The sequence below is a fragment of the Lynx canadensis genome, chromosome A2 (assembly GCF_007474595.2).
Source record: "Lynx canadensis isolate LIC74 chromosome A2, mLynCan4.pri.v2, whole genome shotgun sequence".
In the NCBI taxonomy this organism is placed as follows: Eukaryota; Metazoa; Chordata; class Mammalia; order Carnivora; family Felidae; genus Lynx; species Lynx canadensis.
The window spans coordinates 156,406,636-156,422,674 of record NC_044304.2 but is presented as its reverse complement, the minus strand read 5'-3'; the positions used below and the strand labels follow the sequence as shown (position 1 = coordinate 156,422,674).

Sequence of the window (16,039 nt, the reverse complement as noted above, 5' to 3'; positions counted from 1 at the left end):
GACAGAGACAGAGAGAGCTGGAAATGGGGTCATCCTAAAGCAAAATTATGGAGTTGTAGGTCCTGTGTGTTTGGGGGTCACTGTCCTCTGTTGTTATTCTCCCACAACTTCGCGATTTTTTTTCTGGGTTCCTCCATGGACGCACACACTTAGACTCTCTGGGCTAAGGTAGCAATGGGTCCTGATTCTCTTGGCTGTCTTTGCAGAGTCTCTTAAACAAGGCCTTGTTCCATATCTATCAAAAGAGTATATGTGTCTCTTTTTCTTCCTCATTCAAAGTCCCCTTCGCCGTGTGACTGTCTCTTGTTTTAGATGGAAAAGCAGCTTTAGTAGAGCTGAATGAGACCGGATTGTGAGGCAGAGGGTTCTCTCGCTAGCAACATCATCCTGGAAACCGAACTGACTTTTCCTAATTGTCATTGTTCTCTTGTACAAGGTGTTGAGTGTCCGTTTCGGGAGGGGGAGCAGGTACTAGAATTAGCCTTTGTTGTCTAGAAGACTCACTGTCCTGTTGCGTCTGACTATACTTTTTCCTAAATGCTTCTTTTCCCAACTCACTTTTTTTCCTTTTCTTCCTTCCCTTTTCTCTTGCTTTCTTTCTTTAGCATAGAACCTGCTTTGAGGAGCCATGAAGTCTCTGGCTATTATCAGATGCTCCACATTCGCTGCACTTATACTGGGGCACATGGGGTATGTGCTAGCTTGCCCGGGTTGGCTATAATCCCATGAAAGATATTGCTCATGGATTGAACCCTTTTTTCCTTCCAATGCCCAGCAAGCCTCCCTGCCAGCTTTGGAAATCCTAGTTCACAGCCAAGCTTCACATTTTTAAAAGCAGCAAAACCTTGCTGGGTATGAACAAATTCCAAAGTCCAAGGGCCATTTCATCTGAGCATTCATGTTGTAAAGTCCTGGGCCCTTTTACATGCCTGACAGATAGGGGAGAATTTCTGGAGTTGTTGGAAGCCATGACCTCATGTACAGACACACAGGGATAAAAGAAAACACATCCATCTATTAAGCTTCCTCTTTTTTTTTTTTTAAACCAGAATGGACTCTGCCATCTATGGCTCTATATTGACCAGAGGAATGATTTTTTTGGAGCGGAAATGTGGGGAACCCGGATGTTTCCACTTTATCCAAATTTGAAAAATGTTTCTAATGGGAAAATTGAGACAGAGGTTGGAAAAAGGCCAAACTCTGACACGTGATGATGAGCGCCAGGAGCAGAAAGGATTATCACGATGAGGTGAGCCTTTTATAAAGGTGTCCGTAGAAGTTAGTCCCTAACAACTTAACACCCCCAGAGGCTGGCGCTATCACTCCCATTTTATAGATCTCAGAGATTCTGAGATTTCCACTTTCCGATTGTTCAACCTCCCCCCGCCCCCCCCCCGCCCCCGCCAACTATCCCTTGAGCCCAGGCATTTCGAACCTCAGTAATTTGTACTTTCTACTTATTACACTCACCGGCATGTGCCTCTGTCTCTGCAGGACAGAGTCTGCTCGAGCCAACCAATCTGGTAGGACCAACTCTCCCGTTCTTCCCGCCTTGTCTCTGTTCCCAGCCCAGACTCATCCCATCCCTGCCCTCCCCTCCACCTGCTCCCCTCCTCCAGAGCATGCCAATGGTGTGTTAGCGTTTTGTGGTGGGCCCCTTACCCTACCATCCCAGCACAGGTCCTGAGGTTTGGAAAATGGGGCCTCAGCCTCTTTTCTCTTCTTTGTACCTTATCTGTTACTAAGGTGGCCTAAGTTTCCAGTTGTATCAGAAAGTTTATTCACACCTATCTCCTCGGATCCTGCCAAGCACTATGTCCCTCAGACACCCCTTGCAGCTTTCATGACACTGCGACACGCCTTCTGTCCCCGGGGCTCAGAAATGTCCCTTAAACCCCAGCTTCGCCAGTCTACACACCACCCCCTGTGCCTCCAAAGCCCTAGATCCCTTCAGGAAGACACACATGGGTCTTTGGAGACTGGTGGAGATGGAGAAGGAGGACAGGGAAGGCAAGGGTGGAGTTCTGAGCAGGTGGACGGTGTTAGAAGGATTTGAACATAGAAAACAGACCCATTCACCCAAATGGAGTCAACCATGAAGGACTGGAGTTAGCTCAGGAGGGAAGATGGAGAAGATCTGACTCAGATAAAGAAGGGAAAGTAAAACAACACACCCCTGAAAAAGAAGAGAGTGAAAGAAGGTGGCCCGGAGAATGAGAAAACAGCAAGAAAACACAAAGCCCCCAAGACCAAGTCTACCCCCGAGGGTCTGAGACAAGCACAGCAGAGCAGCCAGAGAAACTCCCAGAGGGAGGGGGTGGCTCGGACTTCTGTCTGCCACCCGCGTCTCCTTCCTGGACTGATGGGTCACGCATGGGCACCCCCTGCCCAGAGCGTGGCCCCCAACCTGTCACAGTGAGCCTGGTGCCCATCCCAAAGTGGAGGGGTAAGTTATAGGAGCACAGCTGCAGGGAGCTGTGGTAAAACCTGGGGCGGGGGTCTCCTGCCAGAGGGCAGGTCCTAGCTCCCAGGGAACGGGCTCTGCCACCTTCTCCGCCTGGGTGCGTGGCTCTGGACCAGAGGAGACCTGGAGAAAGGTCCAGGCATATGATGGGGAAAGAGGAGAAGGCTCAGGGTGGGAAGAGGCACACACATGAGAAGGAAGGATGAACCGAGGAAAGAGCGAGGAGGTCACATCAAGGACTGAAGACCCAGGGAGGACAAGTAGAGGGTCCAGGTGAGCCACACCAAGAGCAATGGCAGCCACAGCTCCCCGGAGAAGGTCCCCAGGATAAGAGAGTTTACCTGACCCCTGACAACCAGCCGTGGGGAGAGACGGGGCCCCGGGTCCCAGGGACCAAGCTCTCCCACCCTGGTCCTGCTCCTTACCTGAGACAGAGTTGAGTCCTGTCTCCAAAGTACTGTGCCTGGTTGCTCCACAGCACAGCAAGAGTGTGACAAACCCAGAATTGCTGCTCTGGGGCCTTTCCTTCCAGAAGCTAGCATCCACCCAAACTTCTGGGGGCTCTAGCACCTACTCTGTTCCCCACACTCTCTGCGCCTTTTCCCGCTGTGCCCCCGTCCCCACCCTGTCTCCGGAGTCCTTCTGGGACCGTACTTTTCCAACACGCTACCCCCCCAGGGAGGCCGCTTGCTTCCCCAAGACAGAGAGCTTGGCTCCACTTGTGAAAAATTGTCATTGTTACACAACACTGCAGGCTGGTAGGAAAACTGCCCACCTGCGTCCAATTCCTGCCCTTCCCAAGTGTACCTGCCTGCTCTCTTCTCCCTTTCCGTAGCAGAATTTTGGCACTGGGAGGGGGAGAGGGGGCACGCGTATGGCCTGAAATGTCAGGGGACCAATGTGGCCATGTGACCCCCACCCCTTTCTCCAGTGTCCCTCTCTTTTCTGGACGAGGGGGGAAAACAGCAGGACGAAGCTAGCTCTAAGGCTAGAGGCTTCCCATCTACCGTGGCCATGATGGGGTGCGCTCCAAGGAGATGGGAGATGGACACGGTGACCCCAAGACGAGACTACTTGCCTCCCAGCACGGGAACCCAGACTTGGCATGGCCAGTCTGTGAAATTACCAGGGATGGAGGCCGTCCCCTCCCGATCGCCTCAAGGCAAGAATTCAGATCTTTCTGATAAAAATGTGCTTTAAGCTAAGCCCCCAGAACAGAGGCTCCATCTGGAGCCCTGCCCCTCCTTGTAGGTTCCCAGCCCTCCAGCCTCGACGAGCTTACCTACAACAGTGAGCCGGCTCCCTTCCCCAAAATAGAGGGTCTCGCCATAGCACAGCCTCTCAGATCTGCTTCAGAACCTCCCCTTGTCTGCTGAGCTCAGCTGGGATTCAGGGACAGATCGGGGTGTTCGTGGATCTCTTCGCTCACAGAGACACCAGCCCTACTTTGCATATCCCCGTGCATATCCCCGTGCATGGACAGTCAGAAAAAAGGAGACAGCGTGGCCTCCTGTGAAATCCAGAGCAAGGGAAGATATGAAACCCCTGCAGAGAGTTCCAGTCAGTGAGGAAGGTGGGCCCGTATCAGGGCTCATTGATTGCCTTCTGGGCTCTCTCTAGGTTTTCTCTGGCAGGTAACTATTCAGAGGGGGCAGTGCTATCTCCTCTCCCTCCTCTGCCGGAACCACCGAGGCTCAGCTCTGAGTTTACAGAGGACCACCGGTGGCTGCGTGGATTTACCCTGACCGGGACCCTCCCAGGTACTGGTTCCCAGATGCGCGCATGACATCTCCTTGCCCAGGACCCAGGGGCTGGGTGATCCCTTCCCTCCCACACTTTCTGGGATAGAATCCTCCCGGTCATGCCCTGCCCGGAGTCCCCACCGCCTTACCGACGACTGTCAGCTTGGTCCCTGGGCCGAAGGTATAATCATAGCACATCAGAATATGGCCACTCTAAAATGGGCCTGCCATTTTGGACCTGCTTCCCCTATGAGGGGCTTGGAAAGACCCAGAGTCTAGCTTACCTATAACTGTGAGCCTGGTGCCTGCTCCAAAGAAAAGTTCAGTGTTCACACAGTGACTCCAGGCCAGGAGGCAAACAAATTTGAGGCGTGGAAAGAAATGGGGGCTGTAGTTGGTGTCTGAGGATGCTGGGGTCAGAAATCCCCGCCTGTGTTTTACCGATATTGCATAAAACATTTTCAACTCTGACTCCTGGGGCCACAGAGCATGGCCAGAGTGTATCCAGAGGGTCCCACACTACCTTCTTGATTTTTTTCTGAGGGTCCATTAAAAGGACATGGATCTGGAGAGAAAGGCAGGGTCCTAGAGCCAGTGACCATATCCACGGAGAGCGGGGATATCTCTGGCTTCTTCCTCTGTGGAATGGGTCACCTCCCATGCACCTTCCCACTGACCTTGTCCTTGGTTCTGTGGGGCTTGGAATGAAGGAGTCTCCCGAGTCCTTCACCCGAGGGGCCACTGAGACATTCTTCTCGCATCTGGGCTCTCTGCCTGGAAGATTCAGTCCCGATCCAAGCCTGTCCTTATCCATGGTCTTGGCTTGACAGGTGAACAGGGGTGAGGCGGAGGCGTACTGACCTGAACCACCCTCAGGCCGGTGACCCAGGACAAAAGTGGAGAGACTGTGGGTTGGGAAAGGCAGAAAGGTTTTTGTAAAGCTTTCCCGTAGAGTTGAATCACCGTGGCCCCCCCTGTCCCCACAATGTTACAGCTTTGTACAAAAAACGACCCCTCCCATGGTTCTGCCCATCAGAGCTTGGGAGAAACCACCAAAGCAGCTGCTCCTTCAAAGGCATTGGAGGGCAGGTCAGTGACATCACTCCCCCTGGTGCGAGGTGGTGGCAGGGGTGCAGACCGGGCCGGGGAGGGGCTCCTCCCCACCCCCATGCCCTTCCTTCAGGATGTTCTTGGCTTCTCAGAGCTGTGTGTCTTTGCAAGGCTGGCTGCTGCAGGGGCTGGTTTTCCCTGGTTTCTGCCCCTCTGCAAGATGTCGTCACTGTGGGGACCCACCCTCCCCACCCCCTAACCCAGCAAGAAGCAGCAGCCCCCTTTCAGCCTCAGGCCTGCCTGTGGCTCTGTCACTCAGAGGCCACACCTTTCATCCGGGAATGGGATCCCGCAATACTCAGACCCTTTGGCCCAACTCCGAACCTCTAGGGTGGTCTGGAGGGGAAGTGACCTTGAGCTACACTGCAGGGATGGGGTGGAGGACAGGGGCGTGTAGGGGTCCCTAGGTAGAGACAAAATAACAGCTGAGAGTTCCAGCATATTTTCAAGTGGGTTTGGACATGGGAGGGCTCCTGTGTGCATCAGCCCCCCTTCTTGTGGACTTCAGACGTCAGGTTAGGAAAAGGGAGTTGGGGACATGGAAGTGAATAGTCAGATGCATAAAGTCACAGGAACACTCAAATGCAGTCATGGACATAGCCTTCTCCTTTTTATCCCCGAGGGGCAGACACATTTAAGTTGCTGGTAGATGTTTTACTTTCCTGCACAAGAAGACCTTGAAATTCAACCTCCAGTTGAGTGGCCTGGATCTTATTTCACTCGATGGTGTTTCCTTTTATTGCCTCTCAAACTGTGAAGTTTCAAACTATTAAAATCTGGAAGAAAAAAAAAAAAGACAAACTTCACTCCTTAACGATGACACACTTCCGTGGAAAAATAAACGCAGAATCCAAAGAGAAATGACAATATGGGGAGAACATTTGCAATCTTCCTCATGAGGGCTGATCTCCCCAGTATATAATGAACTCCTAGAAATCAGTAAGAAAATAATCCAGCAGCACAATAAAAATGGCAAAGAACAGATGGTTCAGAGAAAAAGTAACGCAAATGGTGCTTCACCGTAGGAAAATAATCTTGCAAAGAAAAAGCTGCATTGAAATATCTTTGTTCACCAATGTGACTGACAAAGTTGAATTAGGGAAGACATTCTATTAGCTTGTGCGTCGTGGGATATGCATTTCTACACGTAAAAGGATACCCATCTAAGTGGGGACCAATTTGGAAATATCTATGAAAGCTACAAATGCATTTACTTTTTCACCTGGACATCTCACATCTGGGCATTTATCCTGTAGTTATTCTTGCAGACAAATAAAAAATGTTTGTAAAATATTTGCGTTATCTGGGGGTAGCAAAGAGATTGGGGAAAGTCCAGTGCCCATCAGGAAGGGACTGGATAAATGATCTGTGATACATCCACAAAATGGAATATTGCTCGATGCTAAAAAAAAAATACAAATGTTTCATGATACTACAGAAAGCTCTCTAAGATGTATTGTTAAGTGGAAAAAAAGCAAGTTGCAGATTAGCATTGCTGTACATTGCCTTTTGTCCGGCAAAGGAGGGGAATAAGAACTGCTTGCTTGGTTCTGCGTAAAGATACACCAGAATGATACAAAAGAAACTGATCAAAGTAACTGTCTACTAAGAATGACCAAAAGTAACATTTTTCAGTCTCAACTTTATTGTATTGTTTCAGTTTTTGAGCCAGGTGGCTATATAATCTATTTAAAATAAAACTTTAGGGGCGCCTTGGTGGCTCAGTCGGTTGAGCGTCCGACTTTGCTCAGGTCACGATCTCACGGTCCGTGAGTTCGAGCCCCGCATCAGGCTCTGTGCTGACAGCTCAGAGCCTGGAGCCTGCTTCAGATTCTGTGTCTCCCTCTCTCTCTGGCCCTCCCCCCATTCATGCTGTCTCTCTCTGTCTCAAAAATAAATAAATGTTAAAAAAAAAAAATTTAAAAAAAATAAAAAAATAAAATAAAACTTTAAAAATTTAAAGAAAATACAAAAAAAAAACATTGCTTTAGGTAATATTTTGAAATGTGCTACTTAAAAAAGAAACCTACTTGTGTAATTTACAAACTCATTTTCTCCAAAGAAGATCAGTTTACCTAAGAAGATATGTTATGGTCCTGACTTGACATACTGGGTCCCCAATCACTCAGGAAACTTGCGAAAAATGCATATTTCTCAGTAGTCCTTAGGATATGTTGTGTTAAAAATCTCTAGTATTGGAGTTATTATGTATTTAAATAAACAATCAAGCACAAAATTACCCCGGGTATTTCCATTTCAGCACGGCGCTTGGGATGCACTGCTTGTCCCCTGACCAGGAAAAGCACAGGTGCGAGCCATGAAGAATGTCAGAGTGCTATCTGGTGGTGTCACAAGCTGGGCACAATAGTGTGGCTCTGAGAATTTAGGGAAAAAAGGAAAAGACAGTCTGTGCTTTTTATTCACGAACAGTGCTGGATCTCACAACACTCTGCCACTAACCTGAATAAAAGGTCACGGATGGCCTTTATCGAGTGGAAAGTGGCAAGCTTCCTTCTTTATTCCTTTCCCACACTGAGGATCTCTTTCGTCGATGTAATGATTTATTTTGATCTATTTCCATTTTCCTGCCTTATTGCATATCAGTAATATACCCTCTAGGTAAGTTTCCTTTCGGCCATTTAGCTGGGGACTCTCCACCAGACCGGCCTTACAAAGAATACCACTCTGCCTACTTCCAATCCTGATGGAGTTTGCCCCCCGTTTGCTACTCAGTCACACTGTCAGTGTGCGTAAATGCCCGTGAAGTTTTTTTTTTTTTTAAGGTTTATTTATTATTTTTGAGAGAATAAGAGACAGTGTGAGCCAGCGGGGAAGGAACAGAGAGGGAGACAGGGAATCTTAAGCGGGCTCTGCTCTGTCAGTGCAGCTCCTGATGCAGAGTTTGATCTCACAAACCGTAAGAAGCGACCTGAGCTGAAATCAAGAGTCCAACACTTGCTTAACCGACTGAGTCGCCAAGGTGTCCCAAAGCTTCCCCCCCCCCCCCCCCCCCCCCGCTGTGAGAGGAGTTTAGCTGGTTAGGCAGGTGTCCAGTGGGGTCATTCATCATCTTGGGCAGCAGGGGGCAGGCTGTCCTTATTTATTTTAGACGGAAGTCCTTGCCATCTCAGCGTGGCCACTTGAGGGCGTGAGAAGAATGTGGTTCGTGCTGGAGGGGACCCCCCCCCCCAACCCCCACCCACCCCCGGCCCCCAGCGGGAAACTGGGTTACCTGCCTGCCTTTCTCAAGGCTGAGATGTGGGAAGCAGATAAACAAATTGCATTTCACATGTGTGTAATTCTTGAAACTTTTCAAGTGAGTTCTAGATTCATCTAAACCCCAAATGTGTCTCCTGATTTCCTCAGATGAAACTGAAATCTGAAGAGGCTAAATGAGTCGCCCCAAGTCATACATAATGAAGTGACAGCTGGCACTGACACCCAGCCCTCCCTAAGTTCTAGGGCTCTGCTGGGGCCACTGCAGGGCACTGAGGCCTCCACCCCTCAAGGAAGCCCGCCTCCTGGAGCCAGACTGCCCAGACTCCCACCCACCCCAGGCCCTCTTATGTCTGTGAGGCCCTGGGCCGGTTACCAAGCCCCTTTAACAATAATACCACCTACCTTATGGAGTTCTTGAGAGATCTGAGTCAGATAATACACATAAAGCTTTATTATGGTGGCTGAATATAGTCAGCAAACATGTTAGGGACTACTGCTTTCATGGAGAGCACTGGCCCAGGGATACCTTTGCTGCATTGGTTCTCACGCTTTAGCGTGCGTCACAAGGACTTGGAAGTCTTGTAAAAATGCAAGAGGCCAAGCTCCATCGCAGAATTTCTGACTCAGGAGATGGGGGAGGGGCGCCAGAATTTGTATGTCTCCTAAATTCCCAGGGGATGCTGGTACCGCCGGTCTCCTGGTCTGCACTTGGAGAACCATTGTTCTGGAAGGCGCTTTCTTTCTTCTGTACATTTCCCTCCAGTCCTAGCTCATACTTGAGTCATTCAACCACTGGGTGCCTATTCTATTGTAGATGTTGTGTAATCACTAAATGTGCCAGGATGAGTAAGACAAGATTGCTTGCCTAAGGAGCTCACCGTTGAAGGCCAAGTAGATACAACCACAATTACTAGGCAGCAGGAGCAGGACTGACCGCTGTACGCATGTGGCAGGAGGAGGAGGAGGACTCCTCGCTCAGACCACAGGGCCAACGGGGCCAACACGGGGCTGGGGGAGGAGGATCCCGGAGCAGGAGGCGTCAGAAATGACTTTCCTAAAGAAGGCGAGGGGGCAGGTGGGAAGGCATCAAGCCAGCTGGACCAGTAACACGCAGAGCTAGAGGTGAGAGGTCCGTGGCGTGTTGGAGGAGCCACCAGGATCTCTGAGCACAGGAGCAGAGACAGAGAGGAGAGGAGAGGAGTGGAGAGAGACGGAGGAAGGAAATACAGGCGGGGCAGAGAAGGAAGACCCTCCCATCTGCAGGGTAAAGAGCTCAGGGTGTATTTTAGAAGTTGTGGGAGGTCGGGAGCCGGTGTCACATGCAGGACCTCTGTGACTGCAGTGCTGGGAGATGGTCAGGGACCAGAGCCCCCGTGAAGCACAGGGAGGCAGAGAATGGCCCGCAAGTCTGTGAAAGAGCAGAGCCCACGGCCAGGTAGCGTCTCAGACCCCAGCAGCAGCAGGAGAGACAGTGAGGTGGGTAGAGAGAGCACAGGCTTCGGGGCCAGGCTAACGAGGAGCCCAAGTCCAGATTTACTATCTGCTGGAGGAGGTGCCTGATAAGCCAACAACCTTCTCTGAGCCTTTGCTTTCTTGTCTGTACCACTGGAATAGTAACCACTTCAGAGTCAAGAAGGGACCAGATATAAAAATGTCTGTAACGTGCCCAGTGTGGTAGACACGTGTGGGTCTCATTACATGGGATGAGTAAGAGGCAGATTTCTGCAGAGTGTGGGGGCTGTTGTCTCCCTTAGACACAGGATCACGTTGTGGGGGGAGGGTCCAGTGTGGCCCTCTGCTGCCGGGAAGCAGTACGACCTGGGCTAGAAAGAGTATGTGTACAGGGGGCTCAGCAGAGGCCAAGGTGATTGGCGCAAGGGTCTCCGAGGTGATTAGCTCTGGGTCCCAGTGAAAGGAGGTAGTGAGACCCTGCAAACTAGGACCTGTGTGGCCCCACACGAGCCCTGCAGTCCAGACCCGGGGGAGTCCCAAGATCAAGGAACCTCTTTAGCACAGCCTTCTGCAAGGTATTGTTCTCTAGTAAATAGCCCCCATTGTCCCCTACTTGTAGGTTTTTAGATTCCTTCTCTTCACATGCTGCTAAACCAGTATTCCATGGAACATATCTCAGGAGCTGGGCATTCTGTTCGTCTCTAAGGGGTAGAGCCCTGTCTGGCCTCAGATGGGAGGATGTCCACAGAGCGAGGGGGCAGGAGGGAGCAGGTGCAGACACAGGCAGTTGTGAGAGGCTCACTTTATTAGGATAGGGATGGCAGGGGGCCTGGGGGCTTTAGCTGTTGGCAGCTATCGTCTCCTTAATCCAGTCTGTAAAGTTGCACACCTTGGTGTAGACGCCAGGCTTGTTCTTCTGGGCACAGCCATAGCCCCAGGAGACGATGCCCTGGAGCTCTCCTCTGCAGACCACAGGGCCACCAGAGTCACCCTGGGGAGGAGGCAGACGGGACAAGGGTTAGAAAGGAAAAAAGGGTAAATAGAGCCACACACAGTCTGAACCTTAAAAGACTGCGTTCTGGTCAGATCTGTGGTTCTGCACCCCTCCCATGGTGGCCCGTTCTCTGTTCTCACTCGAAGATGACTGTCACACAGACAAGCCTTCCTCGCTTCTTTACGAGTCCACTGCACGGAGCCCTCCTCCACCAACCCCACAGCCCCGGCCGGGCGTTCCAATCCTGCTGCTGGGCAAGGGTCTCAGCGTGGGAAGGGGTCGAGTCACCTGGCAGGAGTCCTTGCCTCCCTCGAGGAAGCCAGCGCAAACCATGTTCTCCGTGATCTGCCCGGGGTAGGCGGCTTTACACTGGTCCTGGCTCAGCAGCGGGGCGTCCAGGCACTGTAGCAGCTCGGGGTAGTTGGCTTTGAGGAGCAGGAAGAGATCAAGGAAAGGAAAAACGGGAGTCAGGCCAGGAGAGGGGACAGCCATCCAGTGCTGAACACGGAGGGCGGCCAGGGGAGGACTCCAGGCACGTAAGCCCCAGTGAGGGACAATGGGGTTCGGTTCCCAGAATGATCGCTGCTGACCCCCTCCCTGGACGCGACAGTAGAAAGGGCTATATTTGTCCTATATTTCGATTCTAGGGAGTCAACTCCTTAAAGCTTTGCCTCTTTCTAGCACCCAGCCCCGAGCTCGGAGTGTAGAGGGGTTCAAGCTCAGGGGCATGCTTGGTTCTGGGAAATGCGGGGAAGTCAGAGGGTGAAGCAGTGGGGGTCCCACTCACTGCCAGAGCTCAGGGTGTTGCCCCAGCCGGAGATGAGGCACTGGGTGCCGGCGGGGGCACAGGCGGAGGGCAGCGATATGGTGGACACCCGGCCAGTGAGGGCTGCAGGTGAGGAGAGTTTGATAAGCATGATGTCATAGTCCAGGGTCCAGCTGTTAAATCTGGGGTGGCGGATGACCTTGGCCGAGTTGATGAACTGCTCATCCCCCTCCAGGACTTCGATGTTGTGCTCTCCGAGCCTCACTTGGATGCGACTGTTGGGAAGAAAGCGTGGGGAAACCCTCTTGTCCATATGCCCACTTTTCCCCAGGGTTCTCCAGGTTCCTGCTCATGGGTAGGACTGTAGCAATATCACCAGGCAGGAGACGGGTGGTGGGTCAGTGCAGGTGTGAGACCAAGAACTTTCTGCTTGAGAGGTGGGTGGTCATGGAGCAGGGATGAGGTGAAGGGACCCAGTGGGGACTGCTCCTCAGCCTGCTTTCCCCAACAAACCCCCATGCACCTGGCACCACAGGCACAAATGACCTGCTAGAAGCTTCCCATGCATCCCTCAGCCTCTGTCATTTTGCTACCTACATGCAGCGACCTTATTCCCTCCTTTCTCGGTCTGGTAAGTGCCATCATCCTGTATGAGCTCACCCAGTGGTTCTCAAACTGTTGCCCTGGGACCTGCAGCCTCAGCATCACCTGGAAACTTACTAGAACTACAGAGGGTTGGTCCCCACCCCTGCCCCCACCCCCGGATCTGCTGAATCAGAAGCTCTGGTGTGGGACCCAGCGGTCCATGGTTTAGCAAGCCTTTCAGGTGATTCTGATGGAGAACCCTTGGTCCAGGCAATGATCCTCAGCTCTGCCACAGGGTAGAGTCACCAGAGGTGGAGAGCATTAAAAACTCACCAGTGTTCAAACCCCTCTTCCTGAAAATTCTGAGTTAAGTGCCCTGGGATGGGACCCAGGCGTCACTATTTTTTGAACAGATCTTAGGTGGTTTCAATGGGTAGTCAACTGGCAGAGGAGACTCGTGCAAGGTCCTTGCTGCTTTCCCATTGGACCTCACCACCCCCAAAAGAGTCCCTCCCTACTTTTCTGACCCAGAGCCTTTGCTGTGTCATCCGTTTGTTTTGGATGGGAGAGGCTTTCTATCCAGTGCCCCTCTTTGCCCCCTCACTTCTGTGAGTGGGTGGCTGGTGACAACCTTGCCTCTCCATTCACCCATCTTCTCCAACCTCCGCACTCCCGGGCTGACCCAGCACCCGAGAGGGCTCTGGGTGTGGGGGACCCAGCACTCACGACTTGTAGCAGTGAGCCGCAGACACCACCCACTGGTCACTGATGAGGGAGCCGCCGCAGAAGTGGTAGCCCGAGTTCAGGGACACCTGGTAGGGGATGGAGTTCTCCTCACAGGTATAGCCCCCAACGATCTTGTCATCATCGTCAGTGGGGAAAGCAACTTGAACGGAGAAAGGAAGGGAGAAGCCAATTCAGCGGATGTGGGCAGGGGGAGCCTGGAGCCCTGTGGTTGGATCATGCTAATCAGGAGTCCTCAACAGGCGCAGAGATGACAGACTGGCAGGCAGGGGGCGTTACATCCCCAGTAGGTGCCCGAGCGTGTAGCTCACTCCTGAACCTCTCCGTGTGTCTGCAGGGCACATAGCCCGGTGCCTGCTGGGGCTCAGGCCCAGACCTCTGCTGGGGGCACCGGGCAAGAACACAGGAAATGCCTCACACTGCACTCGGTGTGACACAGGTCTGAATGTGGTTTTCTCATCCACTGAATGCTTCTCATCCATCATTACTCTACTCCTCACGGCTGTTTGAGCTCCAGATTGTCAGGATGGGTTGGCCTAGAGAGGAAAATCTGGCTAAGTAGCCCTGGCTGTACCCAGCTTTTCCCATAGCTAAAAATCTACAGGAGCCCCCAGGCCCATTAGGCAGGACAAAGGCAGACCAACTGTTATTGCCTAATAGAACAGTGATTCCCAACCTTGGCTACACACTTGGGAACCCTAAAGTCTTTTAGGAAATTTAAAAATTCAATACACAGGGGCTACTGGGTGACTCAGTCACGTGTCTGATTCTTGATCCCGGCTCAGGTCATGATCTCACAGTTGTGGGATCGGGCCCGCAGAGGGCTCTGTGCTCACAGCCCAGAGCCTGCTTGGGGTTCTCTCTCTCCCTCTGTCTCTGCCCCTTCCCTGCTCACTCTTGCTCTCTTGCTCACTCTCAAAGATAAATAAATAAACTTAAAAAAAAAATTCAATGCACAGGCCACACACCAGGCCAACTAAACCAGAATTTCTAAGGATAGGAGTCTGGCGTGAGTATTCTTTCAGTTTGTCTAGGCATACCTGAGGTTGAGGACAGCTATAGGGGAGCTATCCCAGAGTTGCCAGAATTAAGCCTCAAGACCCCCGGTTCATTTCATGGATGACTGGCACCTGGTCTCCCTTTCCAGCCCCTCCCAACAAAGTCCTAAATGGGTCGATGATGGGGTTGGGAGTGAGGTCAGCACAAGGTGGGAGAGTCTTACAGAGAGCCCAAGAATGAGGAGGAGGGCTCCCTGGCAGGGGAGAGAGACTATCAGAACCCAGGTAAACACAGAAGAGCGGCAAAGGTAGAGCAGGTGTCTCTGCCAGGAGAGGGGCGAGTGGGGCCCGAAGCCACGTGTGGGACTCACCAGCAGCTCCCACGAAAGCAAGGATCAGGAGTGGAGTCATGGCGGCAGAAGTAGAACTGAGTGAGTAGTGGGGACGCTTTTATACCTCCCCAAATGAGGGCGAGGGGTGTGTGTGAGGGTGGAGGGTCACTGCTCCTCCCGGGACAAACACACCTGTAACTTTCCCTTCCCGGGGCCTTGCCTCAGCTCTGTGTTTGGCCATCTGTGGATTTGTGACCCGCTGGTGATAAGAAAGCTTACCTTGTGAGGGCAAAGAGGAAGAGCAGCTGACTCCTGGGAGGGTTCTGGGGTGAGGGGAAGAAGCCAAACCCCCATATGTCACAGCTGGACCTTCTTGAGATGAGAGGAGGAGGAAGAGTGGCCTGGGCCCTCTGACCTCATGGAGATTTATTGAACTCTAAGCAAGACCTGGTATTGGAAGCAAACTTGGCTGCTGGTAACCTGAAGCCCCCACAAGGGGAGAGAAATCTTGTCTAAGTCTTGTATCTGTAAGCACGAACACCCTTCTCCCAAGTCTAAACCACTGGGTAGGAAGGCCACACTCAAGGGAACCAGCATCCCAATGTCAAGAGCTGATGAGAAGGGAGAGGCAGAGTTTCTTGGGAATCTGGGCTTTCAGCTGGCTTTCCTTCCTACCTAGGCTTGTGGACAGGAGCGTTTGGAGGGAGAAATGAAGTAGGCATTTGCCTGATGTATTTGGAGGACAGAAGGCCAACACCATATCCCTCCTTGTCGTCCCTATCACGATGCCGATCTTTCTCGTCACTCACACTGTCTTGGGTTTTCTCTAAGCAACCTCTTGGTTGCCCTGGGAAGCTGCTCCCGTGTGATGAAAACTTCCCCCACCTGCTGGGGGCTGGCAGCCTGAGGTCCAATTGTGTGCTCCAGATCAGATACTAAAAAGGGTTTGAAAGTGGTAAACGTGGGTTCTGATCAGAGAACCAGCAGTAGGTAGAGAGATTAGCACATAGTGAAGGGGTTGAGTATTTGATCATTGGGAACAACAAAGGAATGGGGGAATTCTGGAATTCTCTATTTTAGATGCAGTGGGACTATTGTACTGGCCTCAGCCCAGAGTTCATTTTCCCAGGAATGACTTCAGTTTGGGACCTGCCACCACCCACCAAGACACAACCTTGTAACCTATTGTGCCATAACCTGACCAGAGGGGACTAGAGGTGGAGCCAGTGTCTGTGCTCAAGTGTAATTATGTGAACCAGGTGGAGAAGCCGTCTGGTAAAGACACTTCTCCTTCTCAGCTCCTCTGAGCTCCAGGGTGGTGAAGAGCTGGAGCGGGCATGGTCCATGTTCAAATTCTCTGAAAGGTGGAAGCGAGGAAAGTTTCTGGCGTTGGTGAGCAAGGTGAAAAAGGCCGAGGAGTCTGGTGGTGAGACAGGAAGTAGGCTGGGGGAATAGAGTAAATGGAAACTGGCAGAAGTTGGGGAAAACACTATCGTGGGACTCGTGGTGTTGGGAGTGGCCCATAGGCCGGTCCGGTGCCTGGCACGGCTGGAGGCCAGCTTCCCCACAACAGGGGAGCCGCTGCTCAGAGCTCTGGCCTTGCCTATGGCACCCCCTCTCATCCTGGTGGGCT

At 52.0% G+C, this 16,039-nt stretch overlaps 1 protein-coding gene and 1 gene segment (V, D, J or C); both read right to left on the bottom strand.

Moving 5' to 3' along the window:
• LOC115509287 overlaps positions 1-16,039 on the bottom strand; it is a 196,018-nt gene that overhangs the window by 1,872 nt on the left and 178,107 nt on the right. The window contains 1 exon segment of the C gene segment in view: positions 4,356-4,396. Coding sequence covers positions 4,356-4,396 — 41 coding nt within the window.
• Positions 10,773-14,533, bottom strand: LOC115509290 (anionic trypsin). 2 transcript variants are annotated; one of them, XM_030308613.1, is made up of 5 exons: positions 14,446-14,533; positions 13,059-13,218; positions 11,769-12,022; positions 11,270-11,406; positions 10,773-10,978 (listed from the first exon to the last, which is right to left on the bottom strand). In XM_030308613.1, exons 1-5 carry the CDS (start codon positions 14,483-14,485, stop codon positions 10,826-10,828), a joined length of 744 nt encoding a protein of 247 aa, XP_030164473.1. In that variant the 5' UTR covers positions 14,486-14,533; the 3' UTR covers positions 10,773-10,825. The 2 variants fall into 2 exon arrangements, with proteins under 2 accessions (XP_030164473.1, XP_030164472.1); XM_030308612.1 differs by lacking the exon at positions 14,446-14,533 and adding an exon at positions 13,495-13,573.

Coding starts and splice junctions, on each gene's coding strand:
- LOC115509290 (XM_030308612.1), bottom strand. CDS start 13,561: ATGATGGATGAGAAGCATTCAGTGGATGAGAAAACCACATTCAGACCT. Junction 11,407..11,768: donor CAACACCCTGAGCTCTGGCA/GTGAGTGGGACC, acceptor TGCTCCTCAAAG/CCAACTACCCCGAGCTGCTA. Junction 10,979..11,269: donor GAGGCAAGGACTCCTGCCAG/GTGACTCGACCC, acceptor CCTCCTCCCCAG/GGTGACTCTGGTGGCCCTGT.